The sequence below is a fragment of the Alexandromys fortis genome, unplaced genomic scaffold (genome assembly GCF_014885135.2).
Source record: "Alexandromys fortis isolate MF-2015 unplaced genomic scaffold, M_Fortis_MF-2015_v1.1 scaffold_102, whole genome shotgun sequence".
In the NCBI taxonomy this organism is placed as follows: domain Eukaryota; kingdom Metazoa; phylum Chordata; class Mammalia; order Rodentia; family Cricetidae; genus Alexandromys; species Alexandromys fortis.
In genome coordinates, this window is record NW_026067984.1 from 1,989,722 (window position 1) to 2,008,858 (window position 19,137).

The 19,137-nt window shown below is 39.9% G+C and overlaps 1 protein-coding gene across 1 annotated transcript in view; it reads right to left on the reverse strand.

The window, feature by feature from the left end:
- Positions 1 to 19,137, reverse strand: part of Glrb (glycine receptor beta) — a 60,385-nt gene that overhangs the window by 13,674 nt on the left and 27,574 nt on the right. The window contains exons 3-4 of the mRNA XM_050158753.1: positions 10,840 to 10,946; positions 9,189 to 9,256 (exon numbers count right to left, since the gene is read on the reverse strand). Coding sequence (XP_050014710.1) covers positions 9,189 to 9,256; positions 10,840 to 10,946 — 175 coding nt within the window. The remainder of the gene's footprint in view (positions 1 to 9,188; positions 9,257 to 10,839; positions 10,947 to 19,137) is intronic.

Below are 19,137 nucleotides of genomic sequence, written 5' to 3' on the forward strand. Positions count from 1 at the left end.
AATAGTGAAAAGAACATTAAGTAACTGCTTACTAAAACAGCTGGGACAACTCCAAACGTGCAGGAGACACAATGCTTCTAACAAAACTTCGTAGATATCTACTCCCCACACTCATTCATGACTTCCTCTTCACGACTAAGACATCTCATGCTAAGATAATTTCCCATAAAATTTTGGCCATTGTACTTTACCGAAGCACAGGATGGCATTCAACCTGAAGTCATACTAAGCACGCAAAGACACTCCATCTCAATGTGTTGGCCATCCCTGACATGATCTGCCCAAATCATTGACATTCTAAAGTTCTATATTCAAAGATGATTTTAATCACCTTCTCCAAGTGCTGTGCCTTGCTAAGGGACACCATCACATCAATATATATTTAAACTCATAAACTTAAATATGTATTCCCTGTATTATAGATAATGCCTTCTTAACCAAGGTCAGTACAAGAAACACTGCAGTCCCGTCTTCAATCTAGGACACTACTAGGAAGCTATCCCAGATGGCGTCTTCGTCACTTAGAGATTGATTTTTTAATTGGTATACCACTACCACATCCTTTTCTAGTTATTTCCTATGCAGAAAGCAAATTTAGTGACGCACACTACAAAAACATACACCTAATCATTAGAGACTTTAAAGGCCTCCTTTTGTGGGAGAGTAATGTTTAAGTGTCTCATTCTGTTTTCCTCTTTTGTCTGGAGGCCAGGGAACTGAGAGCTCACCTCGTAGCCACCTGCATTCATATCTCCTGTCTCATACCTGGCTACAATTACAGTCTGGCTTCAGTTCTTTTCCTCTACTTTTATTACTATTTTACACATCAAATCATTGCCAGGAGTGGGATGAATGAAAAATAGACAAAATAACATTCAGAGAAGCATGTACTTACAGAATCTCCCATCATCTTTTGTGTACAGCTTCAGGAACTTGCCTAGCAGGTTTCCAGAGCAGGGAAGCTCTATTTTATTTTAATATTAGATTTTCCTGTTTTAATAGGCTAGTACATATACATAATGAGATAGCAATTCTAAAAACCCATTAGCATTCTTTACACTAAAACAATTACCTTCTGGGACATGTCTGCCAATTTGCTTGCTGCTAATTAATTTTTAGGATATTATATCAATATTTCATAATAACATTCAATATAATATCTTGGAGGGATTAAGGCAATGCGAACCTTTAATTAACTTCAGCATACTTTGCATAATTACAGAATAAGCTCCCTTTAATGTGTTGGGTTAAAGTTCAAGATTTATTATACATTACATTGAGGTTTCCACATACAAACTGATACTTCCGGAATCGCAGTTTCATATTCTACCCGTTTCCAAAGCGGTAGGTCTAATTCATGCAAAATTAACCTTTGAAGGAGCAACTACAACAGTTTTAAAAATGTTTCTCCTTGTTATTTCTATCAGCAGACACTGGCAGAGTCCAGAGGAAATTCCCACACAGCATCAGGAATCTTGAAAAAACAAAACCCTCCTGTTAGGAAAATCAGGTATCAATCAAGGCCTGCTGTCTACAAACAACTTTTCAAAAATGACACTAATTTGGAAGCAGAAGGTAGCAAGTGACACCCGGACACCGACTGATAGAATCTCTGTGGAATACACTGGGGACAGTTGGAGAGCAGCTAGAATATGAGGTGAAAGATGCAGATGAACACTTTCAGTATTAAAGACAGGCAGAAAGCCTTGAGCAGGAGGAAGGCAAGATCCTTATGGCACCTAAGCCTGCAACGAGGAGGCAGACAGCCTTCGAATGGAGACAGTTAGGAGCACAGCTTAAAATGGAGAAGAGCCTCAGTAGATTCAATCCTGACTCTCAGAGAACCAAATAATTCCTAGAGAAGAAAGAGTGTTGAAGCCTAGTGCAAGAGGCAAATTCTCCTGGCAGCCAAAGCAACAGGGAGGGAGAGGAGCAACCAAAGGAAAATGAAATAAAGACACAGAAGCATCATCAACACCATCACTGAGCAGGCCTGTGCACAGACACGGATCTTGAGGTCTACACAACATCTAAGTGGCAGGAAAAATCTCTCTTCTTGATATCTGATCAGAGAAAGGCAAGAGGAAGTTTCATAAAGACCCTTGTTGAGTCCACAGCTGGGTGGCTGTAGGAGAAAAGGTCCCTCTCCTCCCTGCTTGGTCCACTCTGAGGACCCAGGGACTACTCTGAGAGTGACCAGCAAAATGTATTTACCTTAAATAGAAATGAAACTGAGTCAGAACTGTGCGGAATTCCACAGAACGGAGTGTGACTCATCAGCTTTTCATGAGAAAAGAAGAACAATGGCAGGTGCTTTCAATGGAAACACATCAAAGGCGTGCAAATGGAAAGCTTGGCATAGGCCCTGGAGATTGGAAGATGATGGTAGTTATACCACACACTGCCCATGCCATGGCCTGAACTCCCTAGGTGCCGCACAACAGCACAAAGACCAATACAGAAAGAACAAAGACGCTAAGAAGCTGCTGCTCTTATTGGAAGACACCAACCCAAAAAATGCACACATAACTAAAACAAAGACATCATGGAAATAAGATCTGCACTTCTTCAGAGTGACCAAACAGAGAAAAGTCTGCACTTGCTTTGGAGCCTGTCCTGGAACTAGCTCTTGTAGACCAGGCTCTGTGTGTCTCCAACTCAGAGATTTGCCTGTCTCTGTCTCCCGAGTGCTGGGATTAAAGGCGTGCACCAACACCACCTGGCTCATTTGTTTAATGCTTAACGCAAAACTAGTTATTGGCATTGCAAATTCTCTACCAACTTTCTTTGAAATTGGTCATTTTTCCTTTTTAATTGCTCCATCACAATAATTACAGCGCTATCGCTTATTTTGCGATAAACCAATTTCCATCAGAAACAGAGCATGTTATTCGTGAGGAATGGCTTGATTGCTTTTAAAGCGCTTGTTGACAAATAGTACCCATTGCTTGTTGTAAGTAACTCACTATTATTCATTATTTGGAAAATGGATGTTCTCCAAATTCTCAGTACCAATTAACACTCAAATTAAACTGTTTCTCTAAGGCAATAAAACATTTCACAATGAGACACTAAAGCCAGTTATGTTTCATTAATGATATTTTAGTAGTAGGGCTATTTATCTTTATTTCAGAAAATTTATTAGGCAAACTCTTTTTTGTGATTCACTTTTACCTGGTTCCCATATAAGTAATCGTTAACCCATTTCCTTTCTTTACATTGTGATGAAAAATAAAATTAGTATGCAAGGAAATGAAGACCAACAATTGCAGCATCTGGCGGCTTTATAATTAAGGTTCTGTCAATGATTGCTTAAAATATAATCCACAGTGATGCCAAATACAGGCTTTTGTGCGACCAGAAGTTTCCCATGAGAGTTGTTGGGCTATGAAAATACTAATTAAATACTCTAAATTCATACTTCACTGATTTTTCTCAAAAAATACCACTTTTTAAAGTTTGTTAGTAAGTTCTATTGAACTTTTTATTTTAATTTTATTAATATGTACATTTTTCCAGACCTGCACCAATTCCCTGTTTGTATTTGCAATTCCTCACTAAGACTACTAACATCAGACTAAAAACCGCTTGAGATTAGCATCTTTATCCATTCCTATTGTAAGAGCACGATACTTTATGCAACTTCTAAGGAACAGAAATGTACTGTACACAGTTCTGAGACTGGAAGTCAGATGAAGGTCTGTTCCTCAAAGCAACTTCTTGATTTGTCCAATTCACAAATGGACAAAATGGAATGGGAAAACGGGCTCCCTCTGGTCCCCTTCAGTGGGTACGAATGCCATTATTGAGGGCTCCACCTTAAGTCCCTCTCAATCCCTAAAGGCCCTACCTCTTAATGGGATTGCACTGGTGTTTAGTTTACACACGTGAGTTTTGGAAAGACCTGAAGAGCGGGTAGAGAACAAGCAGAAACCTGCTGGGACTGTGTGTTCAGACAGCCCTCAGCATATTTCTATTTAATACAGGAGAGAAGAAGCAAAGTCTGTGGTAGCTTGACAGGTGCTGAAGTTTAACAGTCTTCAAGTGTCAGACTTAACTTCCTTCCTAGGAACTGACAATGATGACTAACTAGACAGAGAAAACCAAACTGAAACCATTAAAGACAAATCTACTCCTTCAACCTTCTTGCACTAAGAGAGTAACTTTGCCAAAGAGATACTGTAATTTTAAAGATTCATGTTTAGATAGATCCCCTTTCACTTCTTAGTATGATTTACTTTAAGGATATATTTTAGAAATTACTCAGTATAAATCAAGGGACAGACTTGGCACACAGAGTCAGACAAGGAATACATTTTGTTTGATCACATATTCCTCCAGCAGGATTTACTTCCATGAAAGTATTATTTACAAATATTCAGAAACATAGGTATTAATGTTTTATTTGCTGTCATAACAAAATAAACAAAAATGTGGTGGAGGGAAATATCATAATCTCAATGTCTTAGACAAAATATCAAAATAACCACAGGAAACTCTAGCTTTCTGTCCACCAGGCTGGTTTTGTCTCAGAAGTTGAGGACATAATTCCTTCCTCCTTCTTTCAGCTTTAGTATAGACCTAGATTTTTGGGTCATGGTCCTTCCAGATGGCATTCCAATCCATGTTTTCTCCACTATGGTTGTGATCAATGCTCCGATCTTCATATCTCTTTTATCATATCTCTCGCGGGTACAAGTGACCACTGCAATGAACCGGCCACTCGTTTTCTTAAGATTATGAATTTAACAGTATTTGCTACACTCCTTGTCCATGGGCACCACCAGAGTCTCTTTCCTCTCATGGAAGACAGGGGCAGCAATGGTAAACCACAGGGGAAATTTTGAAGATTAAGAATTTAAAATGAAACAAGGGAGTGGGGATATGGTTCAGCAGGCAGAGGCTCTTGCGGCCAAGCCTGCTGACTTAAGTTCAATGGCTGGAAACCACACGAAGGAAAGTCAACTCCCTCATAATTTCCTCTGGTCTCCAAAGACATACTGTAGCACTTGCATGCACACACACACACACACACACACACACACACACACACAGAGGGGGGGATTTGTTTTAAAAAGAAATCAGTAGGAAAACTATTTATAACTTCTGATTTTATACCTAACATGAAAACAAAATTAAGCAGGATAAAAAAAGTAAAAAAAAAAATTGAAACATGGTATTATTTTAAAAAATAATACTATGCTGGAAAACCAGTAACAGAATATAAAGAATAGTACAGTGAGATGGACTTTGAAGAATGGATTTAAAATAGATTTTCAATCTATACATACAAGAAAAGATAAAATCAAATAACAAAGATGAGCAATTGGAAGGAATTAAAAATAAGCTCTTTAAGTCGATCCCAAACATGATTTTCCTTCTCTTGACAAGCAGCACAGCTGTGCTGCCCAGGCTGATCTGAAGTCTATTATTAAAAGCACGGGAAGTCATGCAGCAGAATGGCATAGGAAACCTGACCACACCGCGGATTGTAGCAGAGCCATAATTCAACATAATTACAAAGAAGGCCTAAAGACAGAAAATGGATTGTATAAACAGGCTTTTATTTCCATGAAGGAGCTCTTGTGTGTTTCTGATGAGATACAGTGCTCGTGCGTGGACTATTGCAATCAGCTATGATACCCAATTTTCCACAGTGGGTAATGGTTCGCTTTTTGTTTAAGAAAACCCACTGTCAAACAGAGAAATCAACAAGTATCAACGGTGTGACTGCAGGGCACATGTTTCCTAGACAATCTTCTCACGGCTTTGAGGGCTCTTACTTCGTTTGCCACAAACAGTACCACAGAACGCAGCGAAAGAGAATCGTTCCTTCTGGCAATCTCACATTGGGGAGGTCATGTTTGTTTGTTGCTCTGTGTGATGTCGCTATTAATGTCAGCAATTGTCACTTACAGCATTGGTAATGGCAGCTTGGGACAACGTAAGGTGCAGCAAGCAAACCACACAGACACTGGAAGTCGGTATAAAGAGACACAGAGTGAGACCAAACAACAGGCCAGAAAGGTACAGCTTCACAGAGATAAGAACAGGGCAGGGAAGACTGATATGGTTGTGGAGCTTCCTTCACTACACAACTTCAATTTGCAAAGATACTGAGATGGCTTAGTTTACGCAGCAACATCCAAAATAAAAACAAATGAATGAACAACCCGGGAGAATCCCCCCCCTCCCCGCTTCACCTCCTTAGTGCTGAGGGCATTTGATAAAGGTTGCCATGCGAATTTTATGCACTGGAGGGAAGAGCTGCCCCTCTCCTTTCAGAAGCCACCCCCACATCTGTCTGCCACTTGACTAGTGGCCATTAGTGTCCTATCCAGACCCCAGCTCCGTGTGTTGCATTGAGATTTGAATAAACAACTAACTGTCTATCCTGAAAAAAAGTGGGTGAAATGTTGGACTTCCAAAATGTTAAGGTTTCTATTGTTCTCAGAGGGAAGAGTCTAGTTCATTAATTGACAAAACTGCAAGTCCCGTTGAAGCTATTTCATGCTCTTTAGCACCTGTTCTAGCCACTTGCAAGAGTGAGACAAGCAACAAGTTATCATCACTGAAACTTTAGGAGGCTTGCCAAAACACTGCCGCTCTGTATTTTAGTCTCTCCGGTTTGCAAGGTGTCACACAACAAGGACACAGGTGGCTCAAGTTCAAGTCTTTTGGTGACAACTCAAATATTCAGCATCACACTGTTGCGAATATGCAAGCAACATGATGATGAAGCCAATATTTCTGCTTTCCCAGCTTCTTGCTTGGGGGAGAATTGTGTTTCTATTAGCTTGCTTTCGCTAAGCAGCCATCACTATCACCCCTAACATACTGTCACTCCTGCCCATGTATGAATTCCCCCGAATGACTCCAAAGTCAGCTCTATCTTTTATGACCACTGTTCATGATAAAAAAAAAAAGAAACAAACAAAAGGACTGGTCGGTCTAGTTACAATTTTTCTTAGAAGACCTGTGTGTGTGTGTTTGTGTGTGTGTGTGAGAGAGAGAGAGACAGAGAGACAGAGACAGAGAGAGAAAGAGAGAGGTATATCTTTTCCTGATAAGCAACAATACTTAGCAAATGTCCAGAGAAGGTATATAATATATGACACCCTCAAAAGACAAACCTCTAAAATTTTGTAGATACATAAGAAGCCAACACTGATAAGAGCAAGTTGAGGAGTAGAACAATTCTACTTGATAAATGTGTCTCAGAGTCAAACACTTGGGTTACGTCACGTACATGAAAAAAAAAAAATCAACGACCAAAAACAGACCACTTAATTATCTGCCCCCAGAGTTTATAGACCTGTTTTCAGATACGAGATGAGCAACAAGAAGAGTCAGAATATTTCCAAGAGAAGGCCAACTCTTGAGAGCAGTGCTTTATAATTAGTTTCAGGGGCCAAGGATGAACTCTAAGGTAAAGGGATGGAATGCAGAGACCAAGGACACCAAACAGAACCCTCAAATTTTCACTTTCAAAAACCGTCTTTTACTCTTGGAAAATGAAGAGTTTCTCTTGATGAAACATCTTTGAAATGAATTAAGAGCTACACCTTTCTCCTAAGTGACAAATAACAGTATATTTCAGAGTTGTATAAAACACTGTGTTTTAGTGACCTGTAATGTACATCTATGCCGTTTAAGTGAGACTTGGATCCAATCCCAAGTCTTTTAAATAATTGTCTCCCTCCTCTCACTCTCTTTACACATATACACGTGTGTGTATCCATTATATATACCATATATCTAACTATGACTATCAACTTCTCAGGAGCTTATATATGCTGAAATATGAACTTTCACAAGAACAAACCCATCACAGTTGCTACTAAACCTCTTAGAAAGTAAACAGAACACAGTTGGTCTATTACACCAAAATACTACAGCTCTGCAGCTAAAAATGAAGGAGTGACCACTTTAGATCATTCTTTCCGCAGTCTGAGCCTGAGATATTCTGGAAGATTACAGAATATTGGAGTAGCTCTACTACCATTACAATCAAACCTGCCAGCATCACTTAAAAATATAAGTATCCCAAGAAATAAAACAAAAAGGAAAGTTTTTTCCTCCAACTTAACCAGTATCACTTCAGTATTTTGCTTGTCCAAAAGGAGAGGATACCACCCAAACACCTGCTCGTCTGAGAGTAGGAACATAGCGTAGATTTTGCTGAAGGGCTTTTTAAGATGTGTGTAGGGGTTGCCAGTTATAATACTCATACTCGATAGGATCTACAACTTCTGTTTTCTTCAGGATCACAGACAGTGCTCCCCCTTCATCCTCTGTGCTTGTTCCTCTGCCAGGAATTTCAGGCATGTTTTAGGAAAATAATTTCTCCCACATTGGTCATCCCAGTTCTCTCAAAATTAGCATAAAGGAAAACAAGACTCCTCCCCAAACTTAAAACGTTACCTACAAATTCACACATCTAAAAACTAAAAGGAAAGAGTGCTTCCTGGGAATTTTCATTACTTCATATAGACCGGAGAATGTCTCAACGAGCTTCTCATTCAAATGGCTTCTTGGGTGGGGTAGTCTGGGGCAATGGCTCACTCTATAAAGTGTTCACAATGAACGCAAAGGCTTAAGTCCAGATCCTGAAAAAACCCACATAAGAAGCCAGCAGACAGTGGTCCACATCTGCAATCCCAGTACTAGGGAGGTGGACATGGAAGGATGCCTGGGGCTTGCTGAATCTAGCTGAATCAGTGAGCTTCAGGTTCAGTGGAAAGCCTGTCTCAAAAAATAAGGAGGAAAAAGGGGGAATGACTGAAGAGGCCAACGGGCACATGCAAGTGTGCACTCACACAGGAACAGGGGCTGGAAGCAGGAGAGGAGAGAGAGAACGAGAGGGAGAGGAGAAGGAGGGGGAGGGGAGAGGGAGAAGCGGGAGAGGGAGAGAGAGTGTTTAGGTACATAAAACATTTCCCCAGACAGCGTACAGTTTTTCAGAGTGAATACATATTTCTTAAGTCTGAAAGTTTGAAGGCTAAATTTGAATTGCAAAATTACATAGGTGTTGAAAGGTCTTGTTTAACACAACCTGGGAATTTGTAATTTTCCATGCTAGGCTGCGTGCATTTTTCTCCAGTCACTCCATATTTTTCAGTTTTAGTGGTTTCCACTGTCGTCTGACCGAAGGCTTGAGGATTATAACTATGAAATTATCATCTTACCATTGTTGTTTCTTGAATGGATCCAAAACTATTAATAAAAATGTTGACTACTACATCAACAGGAATACCTATGAATAAAAAATTAAAAATAAATTTAGCAGTTGTAAAACCTTTGGTGATAATTCTTATAATATAGTATACTTATTTAATTTTTGCATTTTAAAACATACATTTCCATGCAAAAACTTTGTTTTTAATATAACATGTTGACAATTGCTATTGATTTCATTTTCTGAATATAAATTTTAAGACAAATGAAACTTAAATTCAGTTATATTTATTGGCATGCATTATTCAGAAATATTTCTTTTTTAACTTGCATAAATTCCTCTTTCAGTTGCATAAACTCTGTAATATGTGTTTTAATTGAGACCTGCATAACTTAATACTTAGTAAATTACTTACTAAATTAGTCTGTAAAATTTACTTTAAGATGTTTAATTTTCTTGCATTTTCTAATCACTTCAAATTTTTAAATTAATTGCTATCACAGTATTCAAGGAGTTTTACTGATAACTGCTAGATTTCCATTTTATTTCATCAAAGCACAAAGCAAATCAGACTTGTAATGGAGCCCTTATAAAGATTTCTGTCTGACCTGTTGGAAAATAATTTAGAAGTTCACAGAGTGAGAACCGAGGTATAATGTTGCAATTTTCTTTCTTTTCTAACTCATTGTGCCTATCAAAGGGAACACGTGAATTTAGCCTTTAGCCTCATAAGCACGGCTGATGAGAAACAGGTGTGAAGCCATGCGCGGTAGGCATGTGACAGCCCAGGCTGCGGCTGCTAGGCAGAGTGACTGAATAGGCTCCGGTAATGAACAAAATCCCTGTTTTTACAACATAGCTGCAGAACGCTAGTTGACTAGAAGCAGCTGCAGACTTTTTTTTTCTGCAAAGGGGGAAAAAATATGAAGCCTTATAATGCTAATCTGATGTCTGGCCTTTCCCAACAGCAAGGATTATGGTCTTCCAGAGAGCATGCTTCACGCAGGGTTTCTGAATTTATCAAGAAGATTTCTTGAAAGCTTTGTAACAAAAATGCAACCAGATCACAAAGCTTTTTATTTTAAGCGTGGCTTTATTTTTCCTTAAAACTGTGACAAGTGGACTGCCTGGCTGAAATCATAACTTCTGTCCTGGAGATCTGCATTCACAAAGTTGATGTATTTTTTAAAACGTGGTGGCCATCTTTCTTTGAGCAAACAAAGTATTTTTATAAATATGAAATACTAATAAAAGAACTTACATACAATTGTAATTGTTCTTTTCCCTGAGTAAATGGCTACTGTACAAATTACTAACTGTTATGTCTATTAACAGACATTAGACTGATCTTTAAATCACTGAGGTTAGGGACACATAGTACTTAAGAAATCCATCTTAGAGAGCAGCCTTTTCATTCACAGGACATACCTTTTCACTTTTTCAACTGCTAACTATATAAAATTATTAGAATTATGGTTTCCTTAATAGGAAAGTGTATTTTTAGCATTAAGTTTTTCTGATGCTTAGCACCCTGCCGGACAGTTAAAAGCTAACATGAAATCCCATTTCTTCTTGCATTAGCAGCACGGTGTTAAATAGGTGGAGCTGAGTTTTAAAGCAGAAGATTGAAGGGGGTTTGGGAGTGCAGACAGATAACAAACCTTTGAAGTTCGGTCTTATCCTGGGATCATAACTGACCAGCAGCCTGTTCAAGATGTTGCTGGTGGAGTTGGGGGGCACACGCGCAAGGTCCTCTGGTGACTGCTGACTAATGAAAGGACACAGAGAAAAAGCTGGTAAGTACTAAACAGCACACAAAAGCTCCATTTTCTTCAGGAGGCTTGGCTCTCTCAACAAAGACAGAACTCCACCAGGGCTTTCCCAAACAGAAGTAAATAAAGAGTTACAAACACTGTCGGAGCCCAAATCATCGGTATAAAGATGATAAGAAAAAAAAAAACAGCATTAATTTACTAGCTGAATGAAGAGTATTCAGAAAAGTATAGGCTGCCATGCTTTTTTTTATTTCACTGTTAACTAATTATCCATTTTGCCATTACTTCTGAATAATGAGTCATGACTAAATTGGTAGTTCAAGTACACATTTTATAAAAGGAACGTTCTTGGTAGCCAAGGGGAAATATGTTTCTGGTTTTTTTTTGTTTTTTTTTTCTGTTTGTTTTGTTGTACCACCCATGAAATTTTATCAAAAAATCTTTTAACCCAAACAAAAACAAAACAGAACTCCATCATGACCACAAGATAGATTAAAAGGAGCCACCATCTGGTATTGTCTAAATATGCCCTGAAGTGGTGAGGAATCACATTCATTTATGTGAAGCAAACTTTGATGCAATTTGCTTAACTTTTTATCACAACTTCAACACCTGTGAGCCCTTTCTGCTCTGACACAGGAGGCTACTAGAGATGAGACACAAGGCAACACAAGTTTACGAGAGAGCTAAAATGACAATGAATTGCTGGAAACAATGCTTTCAGATAGAAATCATTCCAAGTGCAACATATTCAGCCACAGATGAAAACCAATTAGTTAAATTTCCCAAAGTGCAAGAGATTGCATAGATTTCTTAAATTGCTTTTCCATGGTCTTATCAACGCCAATATCACACCTCCAGGGATCTGAGCATTGGTAAGGTAATGAGATTTTCTATTTCACTGCAAGTAAAAATTTTAACCGCCTTAGAGCCAACTGTCATCCCTTATCAAGAGATCCAGCGCTCTCAGGAGAATGAGGCTGGGAGGAGAAATTGGATATTAGGATGCAAATTAGTGTTCAATCCTATCTATGGATTTTCTCATTCAGGGAGGGAAAATGGAATTAATTATGAAATATACCTTTATTGAATCAATTAAGGGATGCTATTATTGTGTCTCTTGATATAAAATCCTTTACAATTACATTCCTTCAGAGCGAAGAAAAGAGGGCATAAAGACAATTAACTCTAATTGCATTGTTTGGAACTTTCAGGACATCTTGTTTTTCCTTGCTCACAAACTAGGGCAATCAAATCCAAATTTCAGCTCTGCCACTATCGAACTGTGCCCTTCTCCTGTCCACTCCCATGGAATCAGTCTCGCCACTCTGCACCAATCTAAATCTACACCATCCTTAAAAGAGCCTGAACCTTCATTGCCCTTTGTAGGGATTTGCCTCATCCATCCAATCATATTCCAGGTAATACAAATCAGTAAAGGCGTCATTTGATGACAAGTCTGTCACTTCCTTCCATACCTGTTTATAGAGCACCAACTAGACACAACACAGAAACCATGATTACGAAGGGACCATCAGCGGATTCCCCGTTCTACCTTTAGACAAACAGGACCGAACACTCCCCACCAGTTCTAACTGGCTCAGATCCATGTACTAGTATGGGATGGGTGGTGGAGAACAGACACATGTGTCCATTTCAGTCTAAACTGACAAACATAGGATTGTTTGATTAAACAAAATAGGTCTTTAACTAAGCAGAAGGCTATTTTTCAGTTGAGAGAGAGAAGAAAAAGATTGGTGTTGGTTGGGCCAATGTGACGTGGTAAGCAAGTTTGATGATGGTTTATCAACACCTCAAGAAAATAATAATGAGCCGGGTGGTGGTGGCACACGCCTTTAATCCCAGCACTCGGGAGGCAGAGGCAGGCGGATCTCTGGGAGTTCGAGGCCAGCCTGGTTTACAAGAGCTAGTTCCGGGACGGGCACCAAAGCTACAGAGAAACCCTGTCTCGAAAATCAAAAAAAAAAAAAAAAAGAATAAATAAAAAAATAATAATGATAATAATGAAGACAGTATTATGATATATAAATGGATACTGAAAATGTAAAGCTTGGTCAAGTTTTTTAGCTGAATTTTCATCCCCTATAAAGCCTGGCTGAGTGTAGGCAGGACATTATCTACCTTCTCATTACCATTGTCCAAGCCAAATGACTACATTTTACTTTAATATTGCAATTGCTCACACTTTCAAGTGCAGAATCAACAGGAGCTTCTCTTCATGAAACACAACATTTCCAACCAATCCGCACAAGAAGTTAGTTTTATAGACAAATACATAGTCCAAACCAGGCAGAGTGACTCACACTTGTAATCCCAACAGAAGGGAAACTGAGTTAGAAGGATCACCTTGAGTTTGAAGCTAGACCGAACAACAAAATCCCAGGTCAGGGCTGTCTATAGCTCCTGCTCCAGGAAGAGAGAGAGACTGAGAAAACAAACAAAAAGATACAATGCCAACTGGTCATAGACTGTGGTTACTTTCTTTGTTAAGAGACACAGGAACAGAAGCAAGAAAAATAACTCCTTAATATCGGGTTACTTTGGGTAGCCCTGCTGTGTAAGAAGGCAGGAGGGACCCCACAGTCATGCCAACTGAAACTGGTCATGGAAGGAAGCTGGCAGTGACTTCTGCAATCCTGATTCCGTCAAAGGCGAACATGCCTCAGAGCTTTGGGTTTGTACTGTGGGTTTAGTCTGCACCGAACCACTCTGACGTTTTCACTGGTGCAAAGAAATACCCTGCTCTAATTCCTGCGAGCACCATCCACACTTTAGAGTACATATGCTCCACCAGGGTTCTATTGCTCTTACTACAGTCATTTTTCTAAACCGATACTAAAAATAAGACTCTAAAAGTTAGCCTATTCTGCACTTTATGAGTGTCATACTGTATCTATTCCCAAATACTTGCATTTCTCCTTATAGTTAAAATAAATTGTTGTATTGTAACAAACGACATCAATATCAGTTGAAAAATCAAGTATAAACACACACACATAGGAATACACCAAAACTTTTTCAGCCCTGTTTTCTTCGTTACTTGTGTCAATACAACTTGACCTGAATATTTAATAAGGAGTTCATCTTTCCTGTGCTAGGAATTCAGAAACTTTTTAAAATGTAAAATAATCAAGAGTAGTTTATATTCACAGGTGTAAATTCAGGGAATTTTCTCCCACATATAAAATAGTAATCATACGTTTTAGCTTACCAATATGAAAATCACATAAAAAAACTCTCTATTAATTGGGGAGGGGATTGGATGACTGCAGCGACTTTCTCTAAAAGACATAATGAAATATGTACGCAGCATATTTGATTGTTTACATAGAAACACACACCTGCATACACACACACATACTATTTGTAAAGTGTGTTATTTGTGATAACGGAGCACAATTAGTAACTGTTTTCATAACAGAGTGTTAAGGTTTTGAATGTTTTACCTATTCAGTCTATCAAAAATTCCAGTATATCACAAAACAGGGTTTATTTCTTTAGAAATATGATATTAAGAAAATAACTCTCTCAGGCAAAGTGATCAAATAAGTAGGAAAATGCGTTCTTATATAACAAGAATTTTTACAACCATCCCTGTATTGTTCACTAGCCTAAACTTAAACCAAAGTCATGACTAAGGGGGAAAGTTATGCAAAGAATGTGTCCTGACAGTCTATATGGCTGTATGATGTAATGTTTTCCAGCACACAAAGAAAAACACAGAATTCTCTTTCTAAAGAGAGGCTCCACTTACTGCTTAATGTAGAATAATCTCATTACATGGCTACTCTAAATGGTCAGTCTAAAACAGATACGCAAGAGCAGACTGCCTCAGTTTTCCTCAAATGGCAACTCTCTAGCCAATGGGTTGCCTAATTTTTTCATAGTATAAAAAAAATGGTATGGCATTTCTCAGGCAGAAAGCATAGTCAAAGGGGGGAACCTGCACATGACCTAACTCCTGCACAAAAGCACACATATGAAGGAAGAAGAAAGCACAGGAAGGCACAGGCCATGGTGATTCTTCATTGGGTAAGATGCTCATGAAAATCTGATGAAAGGAAGCTACATACTTCTGAAAATGGTACACAAGCAGAAATTGGGGGTCTCGAACCTGTGGAACATAGGCTAAAAGACCCTCTGTTACAGAATTTGATGAGATCATTGAGCTGCCTGCAGCAAGGAATTCCACTTCCTGGGCTTGGATTTTTCCTTCCCAAGCACAGGGACCAGGAGCTGGAAGACAACCAACAGCCTGTCTTTCCAGGGAAGCAGTCATCTAATTCCCCTTCCCAGGGCGATCCTTGTGTCCCTCTTAGGGAGCAGTGATGAGAGGGAGAACTGCGGTTGGAATGTAAAATGAAAAAAAAAGAAAGATAAAAATAAATCATAAAAAATCATATCAAAGGCAATGATGCAAGCGCAAACAGTGACAACAGTGACATTGGTCAGGTTTTAAGGCTGTTTTCTCCTATAGATTGATGGGAGATTTCTTCAAAGGGACTTACAAGGACTTACAAACAACCGCTAAACTTACAATGAAAACCTGTTCAAGGATGGGCTCTGCGGAGCCATCACACAGGGCTACCAATGGCCAGCCTGGAGTGATCTGCCAAAATATGGCAGTCTACTACTTCCTGCTTCACCAAGTGAGCCCTCTCCCCACCTCCACCATACACCTGCTCCAAAATTTCCAGTGTTTGACTCATTGATGGCAAATAGACCATCAGTGTGGGATAAATGAAAGAGATTGCCCAATCCTTGGCTTTTAGCTTTGAAATTATGAACTAAATAAAATCTTTTCTAAGATATTAAGGATTCTCAGGTAGGTTGTACTAGCAGCAGGAAAAATAGAAGCACCAATACACTACAATTCCTAACAGAAAAACAACTAAAATTCTTAAGTATACAGCAACCGAAATGATAATTTTCCTTTAGTTTCATTATTCTTTATTTCATTTAATAATTTTTGAGTATTTGCTCTGTGCTGTGTGCATTACTCAATACTGGTTTTGCCTTTTGAGAACCGAACAGACACATTCCTTATTCTGACTCGAAAATGCTATTCGAAACTGTAGTTTCTGATAAACTTATCCAGTAATTCTGCACTGACCACGCCCTGGATCCAAACAGCATCTCACACTGCTGATGCCTCCGTGAGAGAAAGGTAAAGTCAACAACCCAAAGGATAATCTGGTCCAGAAGGGTGTGGCTTCAACAGCAGTCACGGAAAAAGATTTTGCAGCAGAGTTTGCTGAAATGAAGGGTTCACACAGGATTTAATGAGACCTGTGTTTCAGCTGAGAGGCTGGGCCAAGATGGGCACAGACAGAAGAGCCTGTGGTGAGAAGATAGAATAAAGCAGGGCATCTAACGACTGGGACATCTTGGTGGTACCAGGAGGGTGAAATAGGAGTCATGTGGCCTTCCGGGCAGGAGTGGCCTCAAGATGTGCGTCTTTGGAGCCATGGAATTGACTGACACAGGTGTGCTCCTCACAGGATGCAGCTGAGCCTGAGCATCCTGGTAGTCTCCTTGGATGGGGGGATGAGAGAGTTGAGGTGAGAACGGCACTGGAGACTGATCCTACCAGACCAGCTTAGCGAGCCTCCTGTATCTTCACACTACAACAGCACACCCAGAGAACAGACGGCTTCACCCTATCAGGGTGGGGAGCCAGAGAAATAGGGATGCATGTGAGAAGAGTGCCTGTACTTTCCTCCTCACGACCCTGGAAGTGAGATGGAACAAGGTTTCCAAAGGCAGTCTATAGCAATTCAAGTTTGCAGGTAACAACGACCTAGTTACCCACTTGGCAGAGGCTGAGACGGACATGGCCTCAACTCAGAGACATGATGTTATGGTGTCAATAAAAAGCTCTTCATCCAGCATCATCGTACACTTGGCTCTTGTATTAATTTCTATTCTGTGGCCAGGCGGTGGTGGCGCACACCTTTAATCCCACCACTTGGGAGGCAGAGGCAGGAGAAACTCTGTGAGTTCGAGGCCAGCCTGGTCTACAAGAGCTTGTTCCAGGGCTGGCTCCAAAAGCAACACAGAGAAACCCTGTCCTGAAAAACAAAAAACAACAACAAAATAATCTATTCTGTTACTCTGATACAACACCATGACTAAGGCAGCTTATAGAAGAAAGGGTTTATTTGGCATTATGGTTCCAGAGAGACAACAGGGAGGCAAAGCACCTAGTAGTAGACCTGGTAGCAGGAACAGGAGGCTAAGAAAGTGCATCAGGTGGAAGAGACTGTGCCGGAAGGGGCTGTACACTTTTAACAGCCCCAGTGACAAACTTCCCCCTTAGCCTCTCCAGACAGTGATACCAACTGGGGACCAAGTCTTCCAATGCCTGCGCCTAGGGGAACATTTCTCATTTCTTAAACACACTGACATTGTGTTTAGGCAACTGTAGACATGACTTCAAGCTCAGAATGAAAGAGCAAAGCTTAGGTATTTAAGAGAGTATTCAGTGTTTCCTGGGAACAATGAAGCAGGAAACTCAGGGGTTAAGAAATTTACAAGTGCCAGAGATGCAAATGAAAAGCACCAGCAGCTGGTATTTGTTAATGGACGATACTTGACCCAAAGCCTCATCCAGTTACAGAATGGCTGGAAACTTTTCAGCCAATTGTTGAAAGACTTACGAGGGGCGGGGAGCCTGTGTACCCCTAAAACAAGTCCTGCAACTTCAGAGAAATGACCTTCCTACAGAAACTGTCAGGTTAGGACGAAAATTAGTTGATAAATCTCTTGACGTTATGTCCATCAGATTTAGTCAGAAAAAGGAGGGGCCATCTGTAATGAGTTGGGCTCACCGACTTCAGAGGAGCAACTTTTGATAAACTATCTGCAAAATTAATTTCTGGCATTTTTAGACTGAGTCAACAATCAACATGACAATCTGTAGCATCACACTGACACTCTGGGCAACATAAAGAAAGAAACTGGTATCGTCTCTAAAACCACTAAATGTCTCAAAGTACTGGGGCCAATGGTGTTCACAATCTCTAAATGTTCTAATCCAAAATATTAAAAAAAACATGCGTTAAAAGTCAAAGATTTTAAAAGAAGGGACAGAGACCTATCTGGTAGCCTATTGATCAGTATGCCAAGATGGAAGGGGACCCACATGATAAGGCTGTGACCAATCAATGCTCATGTCAGGAGAACTGTTGTTACAGAGGTCCTTCTGTCTATGTGTTGCTTTTACTGGTTAATGAATAAAGAATCTGCATTGGTCTGAGCAGGGCAGAACAGAGGTAGGTGGCGAAAACTAAACTAAATGCTGGGAGAAAGAAGGCAGAGTCAGTGAGAAGCCATGTAGCCCCACCAGAGACAGATGCTGGAACTTTACCCAGTAAGCCACAGCCTCGTGGTAATACACAGATGACTGGAGATGGTTTAATTTAGGATATGAGCTATCCAGAACTACACTTAATCTATTGGCCAAACAGTATTGTAAATAATATGATTTCTGTGTGATTATTTCGGGGCTGAGCAGCTGGGAATAAACAAGCAGCTTCCTACAACAAATTGTCACTGTTCAGTTGTCAGTATCCTATTCAGAAATTAGGAATAGGGAGATATGATGTGTTACCCCCAATGGTTAACACACATATAAAAATCTTCAAAAGACAAAGAGTGTGAAGGTACCATTGCACCTGGTTCTTCTGCAGGATTCTGCCACGTGAAAGCACTAAGAGCTACTATGGAAGTACCCATTGGCCATCATTCCACATGCCCTTATAAACTTCACACTCTGGGAAACAAAGCTACTAAATGACACACACCCACACGGAAGACTTCTCCAAGAAAAAGAAACAAATGCAGATAGCTAAAGGTTAAGTCTCTCCACCGACACAGCAAACTAAACCAAGCTAATTAAGAATTAAAAGTCTAAGTTTATTGGTAAAATACTCCTGGATGGTCTTCCAGCTCCCAGAGAGGAGAAAGGGGGAAGGAATCTGATGGAGGTGGGTCTTGTATCTTATCTGTTGATTTCATTGGTTAATAATAAAGAAACTGCCTCGGCCCTCATAGGACAGAAAATTAGGTAGGCGGAGTAGACAGAAGAGAATTCTGGGAGAAAGAAGCTTAGGAGGAGTCGCCATGATGCTCCCACTCCAGACAGATGCAGGTTAAGATCCT